At 39.6% G+C, this 24,714-nt stretch overlaps 1 protein-coding gene across 1 annotated transcript; it reads left to right on the top strand.

Annotated features, from left to right (window-relative positions):
- The first annotated feature begins 788 nt into the window (after positions 1-788).
- On the top strand, positions 789-24,408 carry POM121L12 (POM121 transmembrane nucleoporin like 12). The gene is made up of 3 exons (XM_065541201.1): positions 789-857; positions 8,558-8,591; positions 23,055-24,408. The coding sequence occupies exons 1-3, from the start codon at positions 789-791 to the stop codon at positions 24,044-24,046; spliced, it is 1,095 nt and encodes a 364-aa protein (XP_065397273.1). The 3' UTR covers positions 24,047-24,408.
- The last annotated feature ends 306 nt before the right edge of the window (positions 24,409-24,714 follow it).

Below are 24,714 nucleotides of genomic sequence, written 5' to 3'. Positions count from 1 at the left end.
AATGTCATGCTATGTGTTAAAAACTCAGAACATACACCCAACAACTCTATGAGCTTTCCCAAACAGTTAGTGTTTACTAACCACAAGAACACAGTGGTACAAATTTCTAATAAAAATATGTCTAGATCGCTATTATAAAAATGTATATGTTTTTTAATGAAATCTGCATGCCTTGATTATTTGTTATCTGGGAGTTTCAACAATGAGCCAGTGTTGAAACGGAGGAAGCTGCCTGAAAAATTGATGAAATGATGTAAGATACATGATTTAAAGGGACACCTTAATCATGTTATCAAAACACAGGAGGTTCTGTCTAGGTCCTGCTGCCTGCCACACAGAAAGCTAATCACTGAGAAGTCGAGTATTGCCAAGGAAGAAGGCTTTAATTGGGTGCTGCAGCCAAGGAGATGGGAGTTCAAGTCTCAAATTCATCTCCTTGACCAACTAAAGCTAGAGGTTTGTGTATCAGGCAAGAAATGTAACAACATGTAAGGAAATAGAAACTCTGGAGGGGCAAGCAAGCAACCATGGTGAGTGAGGGCTCTGGCATCTGGTGTGGTGATCTGGTTTCAGTTCTTTGATACTTTTTAGGAGAGGCCTGAAGGTCATTTCCTGAGGAAGGAACTCAGATAAAACAAATGTAAGTTTCAAGCTTTAACAGCAGAAGGGTCTCTGCAGGATGTACAGGTTTGTTACATAGGTAAACATGTGCCATGGTGGTCATGGCAGTGGTGGCCTAGCTGGAGTAGCCACTGTCATGATGCTGGCTGCAGTGGAGGATGCGTGCCATGGGCTATGTTCTCCATGGAGCCAGAGGGAGCAGAGAACAGGTGGCAGCTGATCCCCTTTCTGAATTGGTGAGTTGGGAGACCCAGCCTCCCAGATGCAGCAGCAGCTGTCTAGCTGTGGCTGCAACCGGGAATCTCTGCACTCTTGGAGACCCGGGAAGTCCTCCTGTCCCACAGGCTCAGAAGTGCCCGCTCCTGCTGCCTGACCTCTCTCTGCTCCTGTGCCTAGTCTGATTTTGGAGCAAAGTTGAGGCCTAGCACAGGTACCGTCATGATCTGCCCAGGCGTGCACACTCTCGGGACAGTGCTGACATGACAGACCCCTGCTCCCTCTGTCCCCCTCCGGACTTTGGGCATTGACAAGCATAGGAGGGAGGATGAGGTGGGGCTGAGGTCAGCTTGGCGTGAGCCTGAAGGCACCTCTCAGCACCAAGAGCCTGGGCACCATGGACAGCAGCTTGATGGCGGCAGAAGGCAAACAGGGTCCTGGGTGAAAAGAGGCAGGTAACCAGTGAAGCCCAAACCTTTAAAGCAGGAATGGCCTGTAGGCAGCCTGGAGGCTGGGCTGTCAGTTCTGCAGACTGAAGTGAGAACTTATGGTGTTTTTTTCTGGGCCCACCTGTGGCCACCCATGGACCAATCAGCATGCACTTGATCCCCTCTGAATCCCATAAAAATCTGGACTGAGCCAGAATCCTGTAGACAACAGGACAACCTGCTTGCAGATAGGAGTTACCCACTCTGGGTTTCCTCTCTGCTGGGGGTTGTAGAGATGACAGACTGACCTGCCTGCAAATAGGATTTACCTACCCTGGGTCTCCTCTTTGCTGAGGGCTGCAGAAACTTTGAGACCACCTGCCTGCAGAAGGAAGCAAACCGCTGCAGGTCTCCTCATAATTATGCTGCTCAGTGAAGCTCTTCTCTGCCATGTTCACCCTTCAGTTGTCTGTGTACCTCATTCTTCCTGGATGTGGGACAAGAACTCAGGACCAACCAAAGGGCAGGACTAAAGGAGCTGTAACAGAACAGGGCTGAAACATGCCCCCAACACTTGCCACATTGTGGGCGACAAGGAGAGAAGAGTTGCAGCCCTTTCAAGAGCCCAGACCTAGAGGCTCCCTGAGCCAGGGCTTTTGCATTCTCTTTGGGGTTTTACAGTTCCTGATGTCTCCAAGTCTCTGGGAGCCACTGCATTCTCCTCGTCCAGATGTGGGTGCCCACAGCAGATGCTACGTGCAGTACATCTGGTCCACCTGCAGCCTTACATGGAGCTAGCCTGTGTGCCAGCATCTGGAACTGCCTGCCCCACTGCGGCAGCCAGTGTGCCTGGCTTTGTGCAGTGGCGGCACCCCATGCTCAGTTACTCACACACCCCTCACTACTCCGCACATGGCTTATCCTTGGCAGGGGTGAGATCTGGGCCAGTAGTTCAAGCCAAGCACAGCCTGTCAGGCCAAGTAGGTGGAATGGACCCAGGAGGCATAAGCAATACTCAGGCAGAAGGCGCCACTGCCACAGTGGTTTCCAGCTGGTGAAGTGGGGACCTGTGACAGTAGTTTGCTGTACCAATCAACCCATCACCCAGGTATTAAGCTAAGCATGTATTTGCTATTTTTCTTGATGCTCTTCTTTCCCCTGCCCCCTGACAGGACTCATTGTGTGTTGTTCACCTCCCTGTGTTTTTGTGTTCTCACTGTTCAGCTACCACTTATAAGTGAGAACATGTGGTGTTTGGTTTTTTACTCCTGCATTACTTTGGTGAAGATAATGGCTTCCAGCTCCATCCATCTCACTGCAAAGGACATGATCTCATTCCTTGTTTTGGCTGCATAGTATTCCAGGGAATATATGTACCACAATTTCTTTATCCAGTCCACCATTGATGGGCACCTAGGTTCATTCCATGTCTTTGCTATTGTGTATAGTGCTACAATGAACATATATGTGCTTTTATCTTTATAATAGAAATATTTATATTCCTTTGGGTTTATATCCAGTAATGGGATTGCTGGGTCAAATGGTATTTCTAGTTCTTGATCTTTGAGGAATTGCTACACTGTCTTTCACAATAGTTGAAATAATTTACATTCCCAGCAACAATGTAAAAGCATTCATCTATTATTTCTTGACTTTTTAATAATCTCCATTCTGACTAGTGAGAGATGGAATGTTGTTGTGGTTTTGATTTGCATTTCTCTAATGATCAGTGATGTTGAGCTTTTCTTCATGTTTCTTGGACACATCTTGATAAGTGTCTGTTCATGTCCTTTGCCTACTTTTTAATGGGGTTATTTGTTTTTTTCTTATAAATTTGTTTATGTTCCTTATAGATTTTTGACATTAAACATTTGTCAGATGGATAAATTGCAAATATTTTCTCCCATTCTGTAGGTTGTCTGATCACTCTGATGATAATTTCTTTTGCTGTGGAGAAGCTCTTTAGTTTAATCAGATTCCACTTGTTAATTTTTGCTTTTGTTGCAATTGCTTTTGACATTTTCATCATGAAGTCTTCACCTGTGCCTATGTCCTGAATGATATTGCCCAGATATTTTATAGGGTTTTTATAGTTTTGGGTTTTACATTTAAGTCTTTATTCCATCTTGAGTTAATTTTTATATAAGGTGTAAGAAAGTAGTCTAGTTTCAATTTTCTGCATATAGCTAGCTGGTTTTCCCAGCACCATTTATTCATAGGAAATCCTTTTCTCATTGCTTATTTTTGTCAGGTTTGTCAAAGATCAGATGGTTGTAGATGCATGGTCTTATTGCTGAGTTATCTATTCTATTCCATTGGTCTGTGTGTCTGTTTTTGTACCAGGCTATTTTGGTTATTGTAGCCTTGTATTATAGTTTGAAGTCAGGTAGTGTAATACCTCTTGAATTTGCTGAAGAGTGTTATGCTTCCAATTATGTGATCAATTTTAGAGTAAATGCCATGTGGAAATGAGAATAATGTATATTCTCTTGTTAGGTGGAAAGTTCTGCAGTTATCTATCAGGTCCACTTGATCCAGAGCTGAATTCAAGTCCTGAATATCTTTGTTAATTTTCTGTCTCAATGATCTGTCTAATTCTTTGACAGTGAGTTGTTAAAATCTCCCACTATTATTGTGTGTGTGAGTCTATGTCTCTTTACAGGTCTCTAAGAATTTGTTTATGAATCTGGGTGTTCCTGTATTTGGTATAAATATACTTAGGATAGTTAGCCCTTCCTGTTGAAATGAACCCTTCATGATTAGATAATGCCCTTCTTTGTCTTTTTTGATCTCTGTTGGTTTGTAGTCTGTTTTGTCAGAAACTAGGATTGCAGCCACTGTTTTTTTTTTCTATTTTCCATTTGCTTGGTAAAGTTTCCTCTATCTCTTTATTTTTAGCCTGTCTGTGTTTGCACGTGAGATGGCTCTCTTGAATACAGCATACTGATGGGTCTTGAGTCTTTATCCAGTTTGCCATTCTGTGTATTTTAATTGGGGCGTTTAGCTTATTAGCATTTAAAGTTAACATTGTTGTGTGTGAATTTGATCCTGTCATCATGATGCTAGCTGGTTATTTTGCAGATTTGTTGATGTAGTTGATTAATAGTGTCGTTGGTCTGTGTACTTCAGTGTGTCTTTGTAGTGTCTGGTAATGGTTTTTCCTTCCCATATTTAGTGATTCCTTTGGGAGTTCTTACAAGGAGGCCTGGTGATGACAAATTCTCTCTGCATTTGCCTGTCTGAAAAGGATTTTATTTCTGCTTTGCATATGAAGCTTAGTTTGGCTGGATATGAAATTTTGAATTGGAAATTCTTTTCTTTAAGAATGTTGAATATTGGCCCCCAATCTCTCTGGGATGCTAGGATTTCTGCTGAGAGGTTCACTGTTTATCTAATGAACTTCCCTTTGTAGCTGACCTGGCATTTCTCTGTAGCTGCTCTTAGCCTTATTTCCTTCATTTTTACCTTGGAGAATCTGATGACTAGGTGTCATGGGGTTGATCTTCCTTCTCAAGGAATATCTGATTGAGATTCTCTGTGTGTTCTGAATTTGAATGTTGACCTGTCTTGCTAGGTTGGAGAAGTTGTCCTGCCTTATATCCTGAAGTGTGTTTTCCAACTTGGTTCCATTCTCACCGTCTCTTTTAGGTACTCCAGTCAGTTACAGGTTTGATCTTTCTATGCGATCCCATAGTTTTCAGAGGTTTTGTTTGTTTCTTTTCTTTCTTTTTAAATCTAATCTTGTCTGCCTGCCTTATTTCAGCATGATACTCTTCGAACTCTGACATTCTTTCCTCTGCTAGGTCTATTTGGGTATTGATACTTGTGGTTGCATTGTGAAGTTCTTGTGTTTTTTGGCTCCATCAGATCGTTTATATTTCGCTCTACACTGATTATTCTGGTTACCAGTTCCTGTATTGATTTATCATGGTTCTTAGCTTTTTTGCACTGGGTTAGAACATGCTGCTTTAGCTCAGCAAAGTTTGTTATTACCCACCTTTAGAAGTCTGCTGTTGTCAGTTCATCCATCTCAGTCTCAGTTCAGTTTTCTGCCCTTGCTGGAGAGGTCATTTGGAGGACAAGAGACACTCTGGGTTTTTGAGTTTTCAGCATTTTGTGTTGATTCTTTATCATCTTTGTGGATTTATCTACCTTTGATCTTTGAGTCTGCTGACTTTTGGATGAGGTTTTTTCTCAGGTCTTTTTTGTTGATGATTTCTGTTTGTTTTTCTTTTAACAATCAGGCCCCTCTTCTGTAGGGCTTCTCTGGTTTGCTGTGGATCCACTCCAGAGCCTGTTCACTTGGGTCTCTCCTACACCTGGAGGTATCATCAGTAGAGGATGCAGAATGGTGAAGATGGTTGCCTGCTCCTTCCTCCTGGAGCTCCATCCCAGAGGCGCACTGACATGATGCCAGCTGGAACTCTCCTGTATGCTGTGTCTGGCAACCCCTGTTTGGAGGTCTTACATAGTCAGGAGGCAAGGGATTAGGGGCCCACTTAAAGAAGGAGGCTGGCTGCCCCTTGGCAGTGCAGGTGTGCTACAATGCGGGGAATCCCTGTCATCTAGACTGCCCAGACTCTTCATAGCCAGCAGGAAGGAAAGACTAAGTCCACTGATCCACAGAAACCACAGCTACCCTTCCCTCCCGGGGCTCCGTTCCAGCCTCTGTTCATAAACTCCTGGCTGGAGTTGATGAAATTACCTCAGGGAGGCCCCACCCAGTGAGGTGGGATGGATCTGGTCTTACCTGATGAAGCAGTCTGGTCATGATCTGCCACAGTCACTGTGTTGTTCTGTGGGGAACTCCTCTTGGGCCCTATAATTTTAAAAATGAATAAAACATGGACCCTGAGCATGCTAGCCAGTGAGAAGGGAAAAAATAGTATAAGATACAGTAGGAGAAAAAGAGTATTGTAACATCTGCCCTGGTTCTCAGGCTGTGACTATGAGAATAGAACTCATGGGGAGCCCTGGGCAATTGAGTAATAGAGAAAAAAAATTAAATAAAATAATTTTTAAAAAATTCAGGAAAGAGACACATTAGTTTTTTTCTAAGATTTATATAGCATGTTTTTCAGAATATATGTCTATAAATTTTAACCTTATTACTTTTCTTGTACCTAACCAATTAGTGGTAACTTAATCCTGCTGAATGTGTGCCTGTGTGTATGGGGCGGTAGGAAGCAGGGGACACTGAGGAATTGAAAATTTCCTCTCTATAGAAAGTAACTAGATGCAATCTACTTTAAACTGAAACAGTTCCTGTTTAGTAAGCAAAAATGTCTCCACTTAAGGTAAATAACCCAAACCAGTTGGGAGGTAGAACCAGTTCATATTTGTTCTATCCGTTTCGAGAAAGATTCCATTAGGTGGCTGAAAATTTAGGATAAGATTTATTTCTCAGAGAAAATAGACAATAAGGACATTGGGAGTCAGGGCTTGAGAAAAGCAAATACATGCTCAAGCATAACAAGCTATGAGGTCATATGCTTTCAATATGATTTGTATCTTGTTCAGAAATGGTATGGGAACTGTAGTTGCTTTTTGTTTTGCTTCTTTTGTTTTTTGTATTTTTTTTTTTTACTTAATGCACTCTGTGTACCTTTACAGGTTGCCTTGTTTTGTATCTTAATCATAAAAGACCTTTTGTACTATGTATCCCTGATCATTAAATGTGTTTACTGATTTATTATTTTCTCAGGATTTCATTAATCTCTCACTGACTCAGTTCATTAACGAAGATGTGAAATTAGATTTTAATATGTGCTTTTCCTGGCAGCAGCTCCGTGTAGAGCAATGTGTGATGACTTGGTAATAACATTTAATTTTTTGCCCCTATTACAGTTTGTGTATCTAAATCAATTTAAATTAATGTCATAATATTAATATTTCATGAAATAATGTATTAAACTGTGTACTCAGATGCCTAAATACTGCATCTCCTGCTGTTGAATCATGCATTAATTTGGGCAATTCCACTTTCAAATATCAATTTGCAAATGTGTGGTATTTCCTTAAGAATTGGCTGTGAATAAGTTCTTACTTCTTTGATCTTTACTGGTTTTGAATATAATGTAAATTCCATGCATTCCAGTCAGTAGGTGGACCTCAGAAGCAGATCACTAAAACCAATGCCCTTCTCAGATCTTTCTTAGACAGCCTTCTGTGCCAATCAGAACACAGCCTATTGCCTGGCATGGATTTTATTATCAATGGCCCTCTCCTTGTCCCATCCAGCAAGGTTCAAAATCCATTAGACTGATAACATTGTCTGTTTATCATTGCTATGTTGTTGGTTTTTTTTTAAAGGAATCATATCATAACTTTCTTATAGCTTAAGAAAGTTCCATTTTATGAAGGTAAAAATTTCACTCAGTGGCATTTGCAGTTTAACAAGTGCTTTCTCTTCAATGTTTTCGTTTGGCCCTACAGTGAATATCAAAGCCATGTGCAAACTGGAAAATTTAATGCAGATACCATTTAAGATTGGTGTTATCCCCACTTAATTATAAAATCTGAGTTTAAAAATGTGACTCTTACAACATGAAATAATGACAGGAGATACCATTTGACTCTGAAATCTCTGACCATGTCTCAGAATTCTTTCATGCTTGGAACATTGAATCAAATTCCAAACATCTTGGTCTCATTGCTGACATAAACAGAATCCTGAAGCAAAACTTATTCCTTCCTTGATACTTTCAGCTTCCTTTCTTTCTTTTCTTTTCTTTCTCTCTCTCCCTCCCCTCCCCTCCCCTCCCCTCCCCTTCCCTCCCCTCCCCTCCCCTTCCCTCCCCTCCCCTTCCCTCTTTTCTTTTTTCCTTTCATCTCCCTCTATCACCAAGCTGCAGTGCAGTGCCATGATCTTGGCTCACTGCAGTCTCCGCCTCCTGGGTTCAAGTGATTCTCCTGCCTCAGCCTCCCAAGTAGCTGGGACTCCAGGCGTGCACCACCATGCCTGGCTAACTTTTTTGCATTTTTAGTAGAGACGGGGTTTCACCGTATTGGCCAGGATGGTCTTGATCTCCTGACCTCATTATCCGCCCACCTCGGCTTCCCAAAGTGCTCGGATTACAGGCATGAGCCAGCACGCCCGGCCAGCTTTCATTATTTTGTATGTCCCTTATTTAAGTAAAAAAAAAAAAAAAATTATAACTTATCCAACTGACCCAAGCCAAGAATGTAAGCATTCTCTTTGACTGTTTCATCTCTTATCTCGTCCTCCATCCTGTGCAATCTACTATAAGGTTAAGCTTATCTTTTTTTCTTCTTTCCAACTTTTATTTTAGGTTCAAGAGGTACATGTGAAAGTTAATGACATGGGTAAATTGTGTGTCGTAGGGGTTATCTTATCTCTTAAGTCTAGTCACTTAGCACCATCCCCACCATTACCTGCACAGTTTATTTGGTTGTATCAGTGAGAGTTCTCCAGAGAAACAGTACCAGTAGTATGTGGAAATGTATAGAAATACATTTACAGAATTGTTTCATGTGATTATGGTGGGTGGCAAGTGCAGAATCTTCAGGATGGGCCAGCCAGTTAGAGACTGAGGAAGAGCTCATATTGGAGCTCAAAGCAAAAGGCAATCTGATGGCAACATTTCCATTACTGGAGTATGTCAATCTTTTGTTCTGTTCAGGCCTTCACCTGATTGGTTAAGGCCCACCCATATTGTAGAGGGCAGTTTTCTTTACTCAAAGTCTACCAACTTAAATGTTAATCTCATCCAAAAGCACCTTCAGAGAAACATCCAGAAGAATCTTTGACCACAGAGCTGGGCACTGTGTCCCAGCCAAATTGACACATAAAATTAATCATCACATTAGTCATGATCTCATTGGAATAGTTTCATTTGAATAACTCAAATAACCTCACTAAATATTCTCTCCCCTCTCTTTAAAATTTTGATGATAATTCAGAACCACCTTAATTGTCATTTCCTTGAAGAAATCTCTGAACTACTTAGAGGCGATATTATCGCATGTGTTTCCATAGCAATTTGATTGTTCCCTTTAAAGTCATCAATTTTTCTCCCATGTAATTTCTAATTTCCTTGTTTTGCTCTCTCATGATAATTAATACCCAGGAAGGCAGTGTGTTCTCTAATGCATCATTGTAGGCATCACCAATAACTAAGTTTGGATCACAATTTGCATTTGTTCACAAAATTCATTTCTGAATGAAAGAATGAATGATCTTCTAAATAATTGCTGGGTGAGAGTTCAAGCATAACACTTAGGACTCTAAAATTAGTGATGTTTACAAATATACCATATTGCCTCTATTTAATTCTATAGAACAAATAAATTAAGGATATCTAGAGCAGAGGTATATGTTTGAAAACAAGATATATTTTATGAGCTAGAGTACATATTCAAACACATATGACCATCTGAAAAAGTATACCTCCGATCAGAAGCAACTTGCATTATTAAGCTATAAAGAGTGGTATGGGCATTTTTAACTATTTTCTTTTCTATTGGTTTCCTGATATTACTTTTAAATTCCTCACATGTGTCGTGTCAGAAAATGTGATCTTAGCCAATCTTAGTTTTATTTTTTCTCCAGTCATTTCTGATTTAAACTCAGTCATTTTATCTAGCATGCCCCTCCACCCTCCCAAGCCACCATATATATTCTTAGGTCTTGGGTAAAATCATGCTATTGGGAGAGAAATTAGGTTTCCAGTTCCAGACAATTGTCAACTCTCATCCAATTCGATTCACCTAATTCCAAGTGACAGCTGGCCCTCAACAAGTCTGCTCATTGTCACTCACTCAGCTCTCCTTAATGTCATCACCGTTTCTGGGCCATCGTTGTTGGTCACTTTTTTTTATCTGTATCATTCTCATCCCAATTAGTTTTTATTGGTCCACAGGCCCCCTCTCACAAATACAATGTATCTAACTTGATATACAAAGTGAAAATCTTTTTTTTTTGAGATGGAGTCTCACTCTGCCTCCAGGGGGCTAGAGTGCAATGGCGCAATCTCTGCTCACTACAAGCTCCGCCTTGGGTTCACGCCGTTCTTCTGCCTCAGCCTCCTGAGTAGCTGGGACTACAGGTGCCTGCCACTAGGCCCGGCTAATTTTTTGTATTTTTAGTAGAGACCAGGTTTCACCGTGTTAGCCAGGATGGTCTCCATCTCCTAACCTCGTGATCCACCCACCTTGGCCTCCCAAAGTGCTAGGATTACAAAGTGAAAATCTTAAAAATCAGTGACAAAAGGCACATTGAGTACAAAAAAAAAAAAAAAAAAAATCAATTGAATGGGCTCAGCAATCTGATGCCTGTTTTTGTGAACAAGATTTTATTGGCTGGTTGTTTTTGTGCTGCAAAGGCAGATTTGGGTAGTTGTGGAAGAAACCATTAGACCTGCAAAACCTAAAATATTTACTGTTTATGTCTTTATGAGAGGTGTTGCTAGCTGGACTTCCCAGTCCCAGGGGGACTTAGAGAGCTTTTCTGTCTAGCTAAAGGATTGTAAATACTCCAATCAGCGCTCTGTGTCTAGCTAAAGCTTTGTAAACCCACCAATCAGCACTCTGTCAAAACGGACCAATCAGCACTCTGTAAAATGGACCAATCAGCTGTCTGTAAAATGGACCAATCAGCAGGATGTAGGTGGGGCCAAATAAGGCAATAAAAGCAGGCCACTTGTGGCAGCAGCAGTTTTAAGGGAGGGGTGGGGGGGGCGGTCTTTCCAAAATAAGAATAAGTTTGTTTTTTCCCTTTTCTAAGTAAATCTTGATGCTGGGGATTTTTGGGGTTTGTATGGAGATGATTAGGAGCCGTAACATTCACCACGGAGGTCTGCATTTTAACTTCGGAAGCTAACGAGACCACGAACACGCTTGAAGCAAGAAACTCCGGATACACTTGAATATCTGAAGGAATAAACTTCGGCCGCACTATCTTTAAGAACTGTAATGCTCACCGCGAGTGTCCGCAGCTTCATTCTTGAGGTCAGCCAGACCAAGAACCCAGCAATTCCAGAGACTTTTACACAAAGTTTGCTGACCCCTGAATTAGACTGATAGAATACTCTTCAAGAGAGTAGTAGCAGAACAAATGGAGCGTTTTTTTTTTTTTTTTTTTGGAGACAGCGTCTGATTCTTGCCCAGGCTGGAGTGCAACGGCATGATCTAGGCTCACTGCAGCCTCTGCTTCTTGGGTTCAAGCAACTCTCTTCTGCCTCAGCCTCATGAGTAGCTGGTACTATAGGTATGTGCCACCACACCAAGCTATTTTTATTTTTAGTAGAGACAAGGTTTCACCATGTTGGCCAGGCTGGTCTCGAAGTCCTGACCTCAGGTGATCCACTTGCTTAGGCCTCCCACAGTGTTGGGATTACAGGTGTGAGCCACTATGCTTGGCCGGAGGAAAAAGTTTGTGTTCAAGAGAGAGAATGCTGTTTTATGAATTTATGACTGCATAAATTATCTTTGAATAGAACAAGTATAATAAAAGCATTTTTAGATAACAAACACTAAGAAAATTCATTACACACATACATATGCTTGCTAAAATAAGGAGACAAGGATTTATCTAAGAAAACAGAAAAGTAAACCCAGATTGGAATGAACTGAAATAAGCAATGAACTATTAAATAGTAAAAACTGTAAGTACAATTAAGAATTGACTGCATAAGTAACATGAGGCATAATTTTTGGTTTTCAATTATATTATAAAGAAAGAAAATACTTGACAATAAAATGTAAGGTGGATGGTAAAGTATTAGCTTTATTCTGGAAAAAACACTAGAAATGTTGGTTTGCTTAAAATTTATTTTTCTGGTGAAGTAATGTTTAAATTTAAGATTCACCTTGGACAAGGAAAAGTATACTTAAGAGCAAGGTGAGGAGAAGTATAATTTTTATTAAAAATGAAAGTATAAGTATATTGCAAATAAATACAAATATATTATCAATAAAATGTGCAAAGAAATCAGTGAATCAGAATAGAAAGCTCAGATATAGATACATACAAATAGAGTAAGTTTATCATTAAGCAGCAAAGGCAACTCAGGACAGTCATTTCAACAAGTGATGCTGGAACAACTGGCATCCACTTCCAAGAAAGTGAATCTAACACAAAAATTTCTAAAAGAAAAATTAACAGTAGTTTGTTAATTACAAAAATTAAAAACAAATTGAATCATAGAACTAAAAGTAAGGCACAATATTGTAAAACTTCTAGTAGATAACATAGGGGAAATTGTAGGTGACCAGTAGGTATGATGCTGACTTTTAAGATACAACACAATAATAATAAGATACAATACAAGCAATAATAATCTCTGAAAGAAAAAAGTTTGATTTTATTCAAATTAAAAACTACTCTGTGAAAAACTGTTAAGAGAATGAAAAGGCAAGTCACAGAGTGGAAGAAAATCTGTGCAAATATAAAATATTAAAAGAACGCTTAAAAGTCTAATTTAAAATTGAGCAAAAGTTCTGAGCACATACTAAAGACTATACACAGATCAAAGGTACACAGATCACAAGCACATGAAAGGATTCTCAAGTCATATTTAATTAGGAATTGGCAAATTGAAACAATGAAGTGCCACTATATGCCTATTAGATTGGATAAAATCCAAAACATGAATACCACCAAATATTGGTGAGGATGGTGAGCAGCAGGATCCCTCATCATGGGTGTAGGAGTGCAGATGACGCAGGTCCTTTAGAAACAGTCTTACCGTTCAGCAACCATACTCTTAGGTATTTATACAAATGAGTTGAAAACAGATGTGTCCATGTGAAAACCTGTGAATAAATGTTTATAGTTGCTTTATTCATAATTGCTAAAAATTGGAAGCAACGAAGGTATCCTTCAGTAGGTGAGTAAGCAAAGTGTAGCACACCCATAAAATGTAATATTATTTATTGTTAAAAAGAAGTGAGCAATTAACCCATGGAACACATGGAGGAACCCCAAATGCATAGTGCTGTGTGAAGGAAGCCAGTTTGAAAAGGCTACACTCTGTTTGATTTCAACTAAAAAAGCAAAACTATAGAGAGTAAAAAGATTAGTGGTTGCCAGGGTCTAGGGGCAGGGAGAGATGAAGAATAAGTGGAGCATAGGGAGACTTTAGAGCAGTGAAATTATCTGTATGATTTTGAAATGGTTGATATACAACATTATATATTTGAAAAAACCCATCCTTGTACAACAGAAAGTATGAACCCTGGTGAATACTATGAGCATCAGTTAATAATTTATCAGTATTGGTTCATCAGTTGTCACGAATGTACTGCACTCTTGCAAGATGTTAATAAACGGAGAAATTACATATAGAGAGAGTGCATATGAGAACTCTACCCAACATTACATTTAACTTAAATACATTTAAAACAAGAAAAAATTTTGTGAGAGAGCATTTGAATGACACTATTGGCAATCCGAATTTGAGGGGTAATACATTTTTTATGCAAATAAACAGTATTTACCAAAAACTCACCACATGAAAACTACAGATTAAGTTCTCAACAAAAAAGGAAACAAAATTATAGAACATGTTTCTGCCAACAATACAATAAAATTAGAACTCAATAAAAATGAGACAGCTAAAATAAAAAGAAAAATAACCCATTTTTTAAAGTTTAAAGTCTTTTTTGTTTGTTTGTTTTAAACAGGATCTTACTCTGTCACCTCAGTTGCAGTGCAGTGGCATGATTATAACTCACTGCAGCCTCGAAATCCCAGGCTCAGTGAGTCCTCCTGCCTCAGCCTCCTAAGTTGCTGGGACTACAGGCACACGCTCCTGTACCTCGCTAATTTTTGGATTTTTAGTTTTTAGAGAGACTTGAGTCTCACTTTGTTCCTCAGGTTATGCCAATCATTCTTAAGAGAACAAGAAATGTGATTGACCCTGAGAAACAAAACATGTATTACAGTATATTTTTACCATACTGATACAGACATGTATTAAAAAGTGTAGATTAAAGTGCTCATATCAGGCCGGGCGCAGTGGCTCATGCCTGTAATCCCAGCACTTTGGGAGGCCGAGATGGGCGGATCACGAGGTCAGGAGATCGAGACCATCCTGGCTAACACTGTGAAACCCCGTCTCTACTAAAAATACAAAAAAAAAAAAAAAAAAAAAAAAGGGGGGGGGGGCGGGCGCCTGTAGTCCCAGCTGCACAGGAGGCTGAGGCAGGAGAATGGCGGGAACCCAGGGGGCGGAGCTTGCAGTGAGTGGAGACCGCGCCACTGCACTCCAGCCTGGGCAACAAAGCAAGACTCCGTCTCAAAAAAAAAAAAAAAGAAAAAAATTGCTCATATCATTAGAGTATAGGAAGACAGATTCACAATTCAATTTAGAAAGTTAGAAAAGCAATTAAGCAAATATAAAGTTAGAGAAAACAAAAATGCCACAATATGTAAAATATAAAAGATCAAAATCAAATGCAAAGCTTTAGATAACACTTTTAAAATAATATTTTTCAACATTATAAATAGACAAACCATAAATTATTAGAGAATGAAAAATATATCACAATTATGAACTTTAAGATCATGCTAAATGCTGTAATCTGCTTACTTTTATTAAATTTGAAATTATTAAAAAACAGGAGTCTAGAAAGGTATACATTATTAGAATTTATTCATGAGGAATAAAAATATGACTAAGCCTCTATATATTTTTCAAATATGATTCAAATTTTGATATATGCAATGTTTCAGAAAATGGAAAAAGAATGAGAGCTCTCTGGCTTATTTGATTGTGCTAGGGTAACTTCGTCACCAAATCTCGAGGTTTCTGAGTCAATTTTGAGGTTGACTTAAGGATAGTATAAAGGAGAAAACACTCAAGGATAATACAAGAAAGAAAAAACAAAAAGTTGATATTTACTTATAATTTACATGCAAATATTTTTGTTAAAGTATTAATAGTCCAGTGAATTAATTAAAACAATCCAAGGATCAATCTTGTTCTTCAGAAACATGTAAAGATGATTCAGCAGGGGCATATCTGCATTAAGTATGGCCTAGTGTAGGAGTACCACATAACTCTGCTCAGAGATCAAGATTTCATTCAAAGTGCTCAATAATTTTTGAGATAATTATTTTTTGAACAAAATAAATCAATTTTTTAAAGTTTGATTTCAAGATGTAATTTATCAACAAATTACTGTTTAAAATATATTAATGTATACTTCCTGGTAGATTTTCATAAAATGTATTTGTTGTAAGACACATTTTAATTCACTCAAAACATATTGTAGGAGTTTGGTTGAAACTCAGTATACTATTTTTTTACTTAATGTACTTTCCAGTAATAATTCGAAGTCAAATAGATTTTACAAATACTGTAATTCTAAGTTACAGCTATATTTTATCATTTTTATTTTGAATCAGGAGTCAGACACTTTCACTACATATCTTCCAACATGTATAAAAATGCCTCTCTTTTTTACATAAATATATAAACATGCTTCTTTCTCTGTTGAAATAACAAAAGTTAACCTGCAAACGTGATTCAAATAATTTATCTGCTAATCAAACTAGTATGGTGATCAAACTAGTATTCTGATGAGCTTGGAAAAAAAGAAAAGTGATTGCATGAAGTTACGTGTTAAATGGAATTATTTTTCCTAATGCATTTGTTCTGGTCAACAAAGGTTGATGTTTCCTAACAAATAACACTGGCCTGAAATTGCTGAATGAATTGTTTTCAGTAAAGAATACAAAATTAAGTATGTAGGCATTCAGGATGACTTGTAAACTGAATCAGCATAGCCGATACCTCCATATTCAGTCACCTATTTAGTTACATTTAGACATAACCATAAACTCATAAAGTTTTGCATGTATTTATTCTTTTGTCTTTGTCATCATTAACCTGATAATGACAAAACACTACCTGGCACAGATTCTTGAACCTTCACATTTTTACATGATCTAATCTGTTAATTTCCATCATCTTTTCAGTAGAGAGCGACTTTATTGATGTAATACTTAGATGTGGTCCAGGAAGACACCATGCTGCGTTCTGAATGGTAGGATTGTTTTCAAATCGAATGAGTCATTCATGAGGATGCTTATTAAAAGCCGGAACAACAAGAAACATGCTTGCTTTGTAAGGGTTAATCTTTCTTGATTTTCATTATTTTTAATACATTTTAGAATAACTTTCCAATTTCATTTGAACCCAAGACTACCTGAAATGTCCTAATAAAAGAAGATCTGGTTGCCAAAGAGAACACGCCATCATGCCAGTTACCTGTGGCGTTCATCCTTCTTAAAAGCTACAAAAATATGTTTCCTACTGTGTCATCCAGTACACCAAAGAGCTTTCCCTGGAAATCACTCTTTCATTATGTCTTTGTAATTACTGTTTCCTGTCTGATAAATCTTATGCAAGCTGTGAGACTTTGAATTATGGATCTGGGAGAGTTACAAGAACATAACTAGATGCAGCTCAGTCAGCTGTGCATGTCGATCCTTGCTTTCCAGGCAGAGCCTGTGCGGCTATCCACTCTGTCATCTGTATTCATTTTCAGTGAGTTGATCAAAATCCTAACTTACAGAACCTTGGGGTGAATTTCTCATTTAACAAGTGTTGAGCATCCATGGCAGGAAAGTTATTGTATACAGCAGCACTCAAGAGACATAATCTTTGCCCTTAAAACTTTCATTTTCGGGAGGAAATAGTGCAGCATAAAAATGTCACCTCTATTTTCATTTTATGGCCTTAAAGTTTTGATTATAGAATTATATCTGAACAGGACTGGAGCAACTACACATTTTGTCTCATATGTATATAACAAAACATTGGAGACGTTGTAGGAGCTCCATCCAGAAAGAATGCAATAACATGAAATTATTCTCTCAAACACTCACCAGAAGTGTAAGTCTAAAAGAAAATTTTCTTACGGAAGCAGAGTTTATTTATGAAGGGTGAAAGCTGAATGATTCCACACTACAGGAAATATTCTGTCAATAAGCACTTGACTGCCAACACATACACCACCTACTGTGTTCTTCAGTGCTGGCTTTATGGTCTGGTAATAGGAGCTTCACTTTGAGTTATATTACATTTTTGAGATTTAATCACCTTATCTAGTAGAAAAGCAGACAGATGTTATTTTCTTGATGAAAGGTGTGGTCTTTTCCAAAAGGAGCATAATTCTCTGAGAGAGCCGACTCGTAGAAAGGGGAACATGGGGGAGAATGGAAGGAAGCAATTGCACACTGGGCATATGGACTCAACCAGTGCGGGCTAAATGGCATGTTAGAGTCTGCAAAAGGCTGTGCGCACAGGCTGTGCGCACATGCCAGCCCAGCTAGCCCAGTGCTTCTCTACCAGGCTGACAATCACATCCACTGGAGAGCTCTAAAGATTATTTAAATGTGAATAGCAGGCACGGGGCACGTCATTCTAACGTGCAATTTTGTTTCTAGACCTGTGCATCCTAAACTTTAAAATGCATGTGAACCACCTGGGAATCTTAGTAAAATGCAGCAGCTGATTTAATTAGTCTCGGTGCCTGAGGTCCTGCATTTTTGACTTACACCCAGGTTATGACCAAAATTGCTGGTACTTTGTCACCTTTTGAGCTGCTAGAAATGCAGAATTTGGGGCCACATGTCAGACCTACTGAATCAATATTGGCATCTTACCACCGCCGGTTGATTTGAATGAACATGAAATATTGTGAAATGGTCCTCAAAAATCTTCACTTTTTTTTCCAAATAAGGAAAACGATATTAAATATAACGTAGATGTCAAATGATATTCTGTTCCTTTAAGATCTAAATTAAATTTGTTCAGTTCCCACAAATTTCAGATCGTAACCAGAAGATAGACAATCCTATAGCAGTGGTTCTCATTGTTTGGTTCCCAGGTAGGCATCATGGCATTACCTGGAAAGATGTTAGAAATGAAGGTTGTTGGGACCAACCCAGACCTAGTAGGCGTGAGTCTCAATAGTTTGTTTAGAAATTCCTCCAGGTGATTGTGGTGCCACATAAGCAAGTTTGAGAATTACTGGCCTATAAAATTATTGTAATACTGTAACCAATTACAATATAGAAGCTAAAATATTTTAAAAGGACACACAAACTGAACTCATATTGACTATAATACTCTTAAAATGAAGTGTGAGAAATTTAAGGAAATAGTATATCGATAGCAGTATTGGAAAATGACATGGGATCATAAGTGGATCAGATATTTTATGGAATTCCCAGATGAGAGAAAAAGAATAGGATGAATTGTTACAAATGTGCATTCATGCATGTGCATATAGGAGAACACACAGGAGTCAATATCACAGTAAAATCTAGAAAAATCTCAGAGTGAACAAATAAAAAGTTGTCGGATGTTTTATGACAAACTTTAGAACAATAAGCATATTTATTCCTAGCTGCAGAACCAGTTGGAATTTTCTTACCAGATCCCTTAAAATAAAGAGAGGAGTTGGGATAGATACATAGGTTCATCTCCTAGATAGACAGGAGTTCAGATAGATTTCTGAAGTTTCTCGTCTAAATAGTAAACGACCTATGAGGACAGAGTGGAGATATATATATACACACACACACACACACACACACAACACACACACGCACATCAACACAGTCATAAACATAATTTTATTACATTTTTAAGGAACGCACAAGTCATAGTCATAATGTACCCCTGCTTTGGTTCTCAGACATACTTTTTTTTTTTTGATAAATATGGTAGATAAAGGAGCTCAGAAATAACTGAATATCGGTACTTCTTATCTAACACTGACTTCATAACCTCCAAGGCAAGCCCTCCCAAATAAGTAATTATATCTATCTCTTTTTCTATCTATCTATTTATCTATCTATCTATCTATCTACCTATCTCATGACCAAAAATTTTAAATTGGATTTTATTAAAATAAAAAAACACATTTTTGCTTTAAAGAAAATGATCAGACAATCCACAGAACAGGAAAAAGTATTTGCAATCCCGCGTATCTCATAAGAAACTTGTAAGCAGAATATTTAATGAACATTTAAACCTCAAAAATAAAAAGACAAATAACTCCATTAAAAATGAATAAAGAATCTGACTAGACATTTCTCCAAGGAAGGGATGCCAATGGCCAGTAAACACATGAAAAGATGTTCCACATCATTAGCCATTAGCAAAATGCAAATCAAAACCACAATGAGATACCACTTCACACAAACTAGAATTGCTAGAATCAAACAGTCAGATAATAATCAGCATTGGTGAGAATGTGGAGAAACTGGAAGTCTCATACATGTGGTGGGAATGTAAATGGTATCCCCAGTATGGAAAACAGTCTGGCAGTTTCTTCAGTGATTAAATATAGTTATCAAATGACCCAGAAGTTTTACTACTCTGTATAATTCAAACATAAATAAAAACATTTATCTACAAAAATTTCATCCATGAATATTTAGAATATCATTGTTCATAATAGCCCAAATGTCTATCAGCTGACAAAAGGATAAACAAAATATGATATAACCATGAATTGAAGCATATTTCGCATATCAAAAGGAATGAAGTACATGCTGTAACACAGATAACCTTAAAAATAGCATACTAAATGAAAGAAACCAGTCACAAAATACTGCATATTATATAATTCCATTTATATAAAAGTGCACCATATGGAAATCTAGAGACAAGGTGTAGATTAGTGGTTCCTGGGGCTGAGAATGGGGTGGAGAGGTAGGAGGTCATGACTATAGGGTCCAGGGTTTCTTTTTGAAATGATGAAATATTACAATTTACTGGGCTGATAGCTGCCCATATCTGTGAATACACTAAAAGTGATTGAATTGTGCACTTTAAGTGTGTAAATTACATGGTATAAGATTTATCTCAAAGTTGTTTTTAGAGAGTTTACTGACAAATAGTCTTGAATAAAAAATAGATCAGAAGGAAAGAAAACCATGATCAAAATTTAGCACCAAGTTATTGAAAATAATGAAGCTATCAGCTCTACAAACATGAGAAAATGTAAAGATCTCAGAGCTCAGGCAAAACAGAGCAACAGAGGACAGAAAGAGCTAATGTATAGGTAGCAGTGCTCAGGGAAAGAAAATCAGCTTAAAAAATGGAAAACCATGAAACCAGATTTCTCTGGGTAATAAAATAGGATAAATGGCATATCTTTTCAATAAGAATTCTAGAGTGGTTTAGCACTTTAAGCTATCTGAATGGATAATTTGGTTGACAGGTAAATAATAATTAAAGTGCTAAAAATAAGTTTTTAAAAATTGAGCATTTCTAGAAAATACTTTGTCCAGTATTGTTCAAAAGTATCAAGATCATGGGACATATGAAAAGACAGAGCAAGTCTCACAGACTACAAGAGACTAAATTAATTCTTAGAAAAGAAAAGTGAGTTAAAAGAGAAACCAGTGAAATTTAAATACAGTCTGGAGTTTACTTAATAGATGGAACCAATGTTAATTTATTAGTTTTGATAAACATAACATAAGTATTATGTAATTTAGTAACTTTAGGAGAAGGGTATGAAGCAGGGTTTCTCAGTCTCCATAGTGCTCACATTTTTGGGCAGGTCACTCTGTGTTGTGGGAGTGTGTTTCAGCGCTGTAGGCTGTTTAGCAGGGCTACTGGCGACCTCACTTACAGACATTCTCCAATGTCCTCAGATGGGTAGGTGGGGGTGAGAGGGTACAGGTACAGCAAAGTCATCTCTAATTGAAAACTACTGTTCTACCTTAATCTCTAATATTATCTAACCAAAAGAAATCAGTTGTCTCTTAGTGTGTGAGAAGGAAAAAAAACAGACATGTTCAATGTTTATGAAAATAACTTTTTACTCACCTTTGCCTTTGAAGGTATAATTAGACTTGACTACTAACCTATGGCTGCCTGCACTTCACCAGCAGGAAGAATGTGATTTTTTGAAGGGTCTTTAACCAAAAACAAACCAAAATGGCACCCATTGGGTTGTACTTCAAATAGGACATGGAAAACTGTGTAGATACTAAGAAAACATACATTTAAAAAAAATATAGACCCCTCACTGCATTAACTGTCCACTCCAATGATAATACCATCTAAAGAGGATTTTTAGCTATAAAAATTATTGTCATCTTTATCAAGAAATGAATTATTAAGAAAAAAGTTATAGCATAGGAGATTTGTTTTTAAATTTTATACTGGAGGATTCTTAAGAAATCTGGGGAAATGAAAATGAATGACTGACTGAGCGGAAAGTCCTGGGGCTGTCATCCTGCTGCTCCCCTTGGCTGACAGTGCCTTTGATAATCAGCCCCTTTCTGAACCACAGAACTTTCATGAAGACTTCTTATTAAACATTTTTTTCAGTGTCCTCACCATTCACTTCTTTGTCTCTCAAATCCCGAAAGAAAACCTGTTGTGGATTATTGGCTTTGGTATTTTGTTAGTCTCTACTTTTTGCCCCTATGATTGGACCCACTCAGGTGTTGCCTTCTGCAATGCTCTTGAGAGGCTTTCCAGAGCAGTTTGTCTTACACCTCCTTGAACAGACCTTCAAATGAGATGGCTGTAATCAGTTGCCCAATAGCCTTCAGATAATGTTTTTGTAAGCAGATCTTTTCACCTGGTAGCTACAGTAGTGAATCATTCTACTCCATATACACATATTAGGAGAAAATGGAAAAAAGAAAAACTACTTTAATGTCTGAAGGGAAGAAATCTATATACGAATGTATAAAAGCTTAAAATTACAGGAGTCTACATAAAATCATCATCAGTTCTCAAACATAAGTTGTGGTGTACAACCACCATTTCCTTAAAAGGTAAATTGCAAGATGTAACATTAATAACCATTCTAGAAGAATAAAACATGTATCTTGTTTACTAAAACTAGCTGTTTTTCTTAAAAGTATTTCAGTGAGTTATGTTTGTTTTTATGATAATGAAAGAGAGGGTCCTTCTGTCAGTAGTCTATCTGCAGTTTTCTGCAGGTATTATTATACATTCTCTTTCTAAATGTCAAGTATAAAATAGAGCAACATTACTGGTGAGGACACAACACCCTACAGAGGCAGAGGAGAACAGTTTGGTGGTTCCCCTTAAACATGGACTAACCACAGACCCAGAAATTCTACTCCCAGCTACATACTACATAGAGGTGAAAATATTTGTCTGCACAAAATCTTGCTCCACCAATGTCTATGACAAAATTCTTCATGATATCCCAAACATTCAGACAACCCAAATGTCCATCAGCTGATGAAAGGCCAAACCGATGTGTTATATCCATGCAATGGAATAGGTTTTTGGACATGAAAAGGAAGGATGTGCAGGTCCCAGCAAGGATGAACCTAGAAATCATCATGCTAAGTGATGTCATAGGAGAGCCCACAGGAGGGAAATCTACAGAGACAGAAAGTGCATTCCTGGTTGTCGCAGCTGGGGAGACTGGTGGATAGGAAGGTGACAGCTACAGGGTACAGAGCTTCTTCCTGAGGTGATGAAATTTTTTTCTCATTTACCGTGCTGATGGGTGCACATGTGTGGCTGTACCATAAAACCCACTGAATTCTACACTTCAACTTGCTGAATTATTTGCTATATGAACGACATCACAAGAAGAGGAGGAAGGAGAGCGGAGGAGGGGAGGGAGAGTGAGGTGGAAGAGGAGCTGAGAGGAGAGGGAGGGGGAGAGGGAGCAGAGAGAAGGGGGAGAGGAAGGGAGGAGGAGAGAACAGCAGACCGTGGTAGCTCCTAGGCCCTTCTCTCCAGAGCGAAACTTGCTGGCTGCACCTGGAAGGAGGCTTATGCCTCCAGTGTCTTCCTGCAGTCTGGGCGTCTGGGCACGTGGCCTGCGCGTGGCGCCATTGTGGGGTGTCCCGTGACCACGCCCCGCGTGCCTTCCAAGCGCCCAGAGGCCAACGGTCCCCCAGCCTTGGGCGCTGCAGCCCGGCCAAGTCCGCAGATGTCAAGAACTTCTGGAAGGCGGGCGAACCCCTGCTGCAAGGCCCCGACGCCCTGGCGGCTCCCATGGGCAGGTCACCCAGCGCGCCCCAGACCGCGCTGTCTCCCCGGGGTCACCAGAGCCCGTGGTCCCCGAGGTCTCCGACTCAGAGCTATATTCAGTACGTCCAGTGGGGGCGCCCGGCGCCCAGCACCCACCTCACCGACGTGCGGCTCAGCCAAGACCCCCACAAGTTCCGGCGGGTGGGCTCCGAGGCCTGGAGGCGCCCCGCCCTGCCCGGGGAGACCGCCCTGGGGCGAAACCTCTCCTGCGCCTGGGAGGGTTGCATGAAAAGGGGGCTGTGTCGTGCCCGGAACCCAGGACGGACCTGGAGCCCGATGACCATCAGGATCGCCCCTCCCGAGCGTCAGGAGAGCCCCTGGGGATCCCCAGGACAGCGAGGCCGCCCCGCAAGCCGCCCCGCCGCCCAGGAGCTCCCGGACTTCTGCACCCGGAAGACTCTGCTGAGGGCTCTCAGAGAGAGCAAGGGAAGCGCCAGGTTCGAAGGGCCATTGTGGTTCGAGGTCTTAGACAGCAAGGGCGGCAGATGGAACCTGGAGCCCCGGCCCTCTGCTTTCAAGCCCCTGAGCAAAAATGGAGCGGTTGCTTCCTTCGTGCCCAGGCCAGGGCCTCTGAAGCCGAGCGTCGGCCCCTGGAACCTCAGTGTTTGTGATGATACTTGGCCTTTCGTTCTGGTCCAGCCCGCCCCGTCCGCCATCTGGGACTTCTGGGAGGCGACAACACCTTCCTGCGGCAGCTGCAGTAGGGTCTCCTTCACTCTCCAGGACACCCAGTCTGCTGGCTCCTTTGGCTCCTAAGAATCTGGGCCCTGCTACCCACCTCCGGAGACTTAAGCCCATGTATCTACTTTCACTTGCTCATCCTTGCTGTACCTCGAAAGTGGGGCCCTGACACCAGGTTATCAAACATGCAGCCCCCACACCCCTCATCGGCATATCCCCAGATCTTCCCTCTGTGCTCCCTCCCACCCTAACAGCTGTTGATTTCAGAACAACCTTCGCCCTGCTGGCCCTCTCCTCCCTGCCCTTCTTCCTGCCCTTCCTCTGAAAAGAAGCATTTTGGGAAGGCTTGCTTTTTCTCCATGTCTCCCAGTTTGTATAGTTAAATTGTCCAGTTTGTGTAGTTAAATATTTGATCTTATTAAAAATATTTGTTTGCAGAAACTCTCTCTACATATAATAACAACAATCAAAAAAGCTTTTTATGCCAAAACAAAGGGGAAACTGTGTTCCAGGCAGGGGCAAGGGCAAAGATTCTGTATGGGGAATAATTCCTATTTATTTGAAGTCCAAATATAAGTCCAGTAGAGCTGGAGACCAGTGAGAGAGAAGATATGAGGTTAGAGAAATAGACTGTGATGAAGTACTTACTATAAGGCATGGGGACCAGAGTACCGGGTTTATTCTAAAGCCACGAGTGTTAAGCAGTGCACAGTCTATGATCTGGTTGATATTTTTAAAAATAC

Source organism: Macaca fascicularis, chromosome 3 (assembly GCF_037993035.2).
Source record: "Macaca fascicularis isolate 582-1 chromosome 3, T2T-MFA8v1.1".
Classification (NCBI taxonomy): domain Eukaryota; kingdom Metazoa; phylum Chordata; class Mammalia; order Primates; family Cercopithecidae; genus Macaca; species Macaca fascicularis.
This window is presented reverse-complemented; position numbering and strand designations above follow the sequence as displayed.

Excerpts from the sequence above, each read along its gene's own strand:
- POM121L12 (XM_065541201.1), top strand. The coding sequence starts at position 789 with ATGGGCTATGTTCTCCATGGAGCCAGAGGGAGCAGAGAACAGGTGGCA. Across the intron at positions 858-8,557 it reads CTGATCCCCTTTCTGAATTG|GTTCAAGAGGTACATGTGAA; the intron begins GTGAGTTGGGAG and ends CTTTTATTTTAG. Across the intron at positions 8,592-23,054 it reads TGTGAAAGTTAATGACATGG|TCTGGGCGTCTGGGCACGTG; the intron begins GTAAATTGTGTG and ends GTCTTCCTGCAG.